At 37.7% G+C, this 2,709-nt stretch overlaps 1 protein-coding gene across 1 annotated transcript; it reads left to right on the forward strand.

The window, feature by feature from the left end:
• The first annotated feature begins 547 nt into the window (after window positions 1-547).
• LOC132561812 (NXPE family member 2-like) lies at window positions 548-2,709 on the forward strand. Its single transcript, XM_060226512.1, has 3 exons — window positions 548-1,305; window positions 1,679-1,731; window positions 1,913-2,709. Exons 1-3 carry the CDS (start codon window positions 548-550, stop codon window positions 2,707-2,709), a joined length of 1,608 nt encoding a protein of 535 aa, XP_060082495.1.

Raw genomic sequence — 2,709 nt, forward strand, 5'->3', positions numbered from 1 at the left:
CGGTTATTTACTCCGACTTTTAACCAAACCATTCTGTCTGTCATCGCTGCAATTTCCATCACTTTGTAAGTATAGCACAAAATCGACCCCGTACAGAATTCATTGTCAAATATCCTTTGAACAGAAATGCTCCCTGACATTTGCGGTAAGAACATAGAGAAGCTGCTGTCTTGTGCCTTTCCCGATCGAGTTTCCCTCTCCTTCCCCGAGGAGGATGTGGATGTCATCCAGTCGCAGAGTTTTTGTCTGATCACCACCTCCTTCGATAATTTCTACTGATCAATATCACATAAGCCCTCTCTTATAGAAAATATTTATGTAAATTAAAGGTGCACAATGTGTCCTGATTGGGATACCGTGAACAGGGTGTCCAATGTCATGTAAAAAATCACGGATCTGAATGTGTAGAAAAAGACCTGATAGGATTATATACATATTATATATATTTATATAAAACTCACTTATTTAAGAATATATTGCTTTTCTTTTCAGGAACTTAATTCTGTATCATGCCAAAGTAAATATCACACAAGAACCACAAACGACAATGTCACAGAACCACTTATCACAAATTGGAAGAACAATTTCAGAGTCAGAATTAGAATCAAAATATATTTTAAAGAAAGATGCGAATAAGATATTCGAAGAGTTCATTAGGAAAAAAACCAATTATAGAAAACATATGGAAGAGAAGGAAATAGATTTGAATCGAACTAAGCTGAATACTGGTCGCAACGGATATTCGGTCAGCGCCAGATGGTCAGTTATCAAATTAAGTAATCCCACGAAATCATTTAAAGTAGGAGAAAGACTACGACTAACTGTTTATTTGAAAGATAAACTTCGACGGAGAATTAATCGGGGCGGGGATGTTCTGAGAATATGGATGAAAGAGACATCAATAGGCGCAAACGTCAACGGTGCTGTCATTGATAACGGCGATGGTACGTACACCGGCGAGGTGCTCTTACCCTGGGCAGGCAGGCCATCTATCTACGTGGCTCTAAGTCACAACAGAGAGGACATCCAATCTGTAACAAACGCAATCGACAAATATGGCGTCCTCAACAAGATGTATGCCCTGTTTCAGAGTAAGGACAAGACTGTTAAAGAAAGCGTTCCTTGTGGACCGTTGCCTTTGTTTGCGTTGGACGAGGAAAGGATGTGCAATCTTACCCGTTATAACTATGGTTATAAATGGTTTAGTGCAAAACCGTCTTCTGTGAATCTCTTTTGTTCCGACTGGACAGCTATTAGGGGTACAAACAACATCACTGTTCCGGATCACGTGGCAAACAGAATCAGGTAGGGATCATAAAGGTCAGATATATGTACCAGGTATATATCAAAATAATGTTTTTAATCGATATGCATTTTTTTAGTGTACTCTGATTCTGATTGCAATATCTTTTTCAACAAAATGTTGAATTATTTAAATAAATCAAATGTTATATAATTAAGTCTTTTTTTCTTAATATACTAATATGAAAATTACATTCAGCTAAACGTTCATTTCAAACCGCCACACCCATAATCCAAACGGTCGATCTGTTCAGACTATGATCACAAAAATTACCATTAGATTTAGTTGTTAACTGTAAAAAATACATATGACAATGTTTTAAATGCATGTTTCATATGTTAATATTTTTCTTTGATTTTATATCACCTGTGTCAGATATACACAACACCAGCACATTGGTAAAGATATACAGATCACTGTCGATGGAGGTAGGTTTTATATTATCGTTTATTTTTTAGATCACGTAAATCTAATAGCTGTATTATCATACCGATGTCTGGACTTTTAATAGAAATAACAGCTAAAGTTCTAGATTATACTGTAATTACTCTTTAATATATCTTAATATATCTTTAATATATACTTTTCCCTCTCTCTTTTTTTTTACAGAACCAGGCGAAGTGATGAAAACCAAGACAAATCTATGTTCCCGTCGCCCGAGAGAAAACTCCTGGTTGGAACCAACTCCATCCGGATTCCACTACCAAAGCAATTGGACGATTACCTCCTGTCGGAGTAACCTGACGCGAACGGTTAGGAACTACCATAAATGTCTCGCGGGGCGCCATCTACTGCTAATGGGTGATTCTAACACTAGAGGGTTCATACGTTTGCTTGTTCCCATGCTCAAAATGACTTTTCGAACAAGACCTATGCCAGTATCCTCTTGGCACGAATTTACTTACGCTGAAAATCAGTATAATAATTCATTGTCGTGGTATCCTCACGAATCTCCATTCTTCGCAAATTTCTTTGTGCCTAAGTATAAGCTACAACCAGTTTCAAAACATTTGGACGAAATAGGTGCCAAGAATAACAGCGTGATTCTTATACACCTATGGGGACATTTCATGAGAATACCATACGACGTGTTTCGATTACATGTTCGTAAAATCCGAGAATCAGTGGATCAACTGCTTATCAGATCCCCGGATGTAGACATTGTAATTAAGGGTCCACATGCGATGACGTACTTCGACTGGATTGCTCCAGTGGACTCGATATGGCGGAAACACAAACGGATTTGGTTTGAGGAGTTTAAAGGACTTCATGGCAAGGTTTTGTTTCTTAACTTTTGGGATATGACAGTTGGGACAGAGAATGTTGACATCCATCCTTCCGAGCCAGTGATCTGGAGTCAAATACATATGTTTATGCAACTATTGTGTCAAAATACCTATAGGTGA

The sequence above is a fragment of the Ylistrum balloti genome, unplaced genomic scaffold, assembly GCF_031769215.1.
Source record: "Ylistrum balloti isolate Yb309-2 unplaced genomic scaffold, AGI_CSIRO_Ybal_v1 Utg371284, whole genome shotgun sequence".
Lineage (NCBI taxonomy): Eukaryota > Metazoa > Mollusca > Bivalvia > Pectinida > Pectinidae > Ylistrum > Ylistrum balloti.

Bases quoted from the DNA above. Each gene is read 5' to 3' on its own strand.
- LOC132561812 (XM_060226512.1), top strand. From the start codon at position 548: ATGTCACAGAACCACTTATCACAAATTGGAAGAACAATTTCAGAGTCA. The intron at 1,306-1,678 runs GTAGGGATCATA...CACCTGTGTCAG, and splicing joins CACGTGGCAAACAGAATCAG to ATATACACAACACCAGCACA. The intron at 1,732-1,912 runs GTAGGTTTTATA...TTTTTTTTACAG, and splicing joins ACAGATCACTGTCGATGGAG to AACCAGGCGAAGTGATGAAA.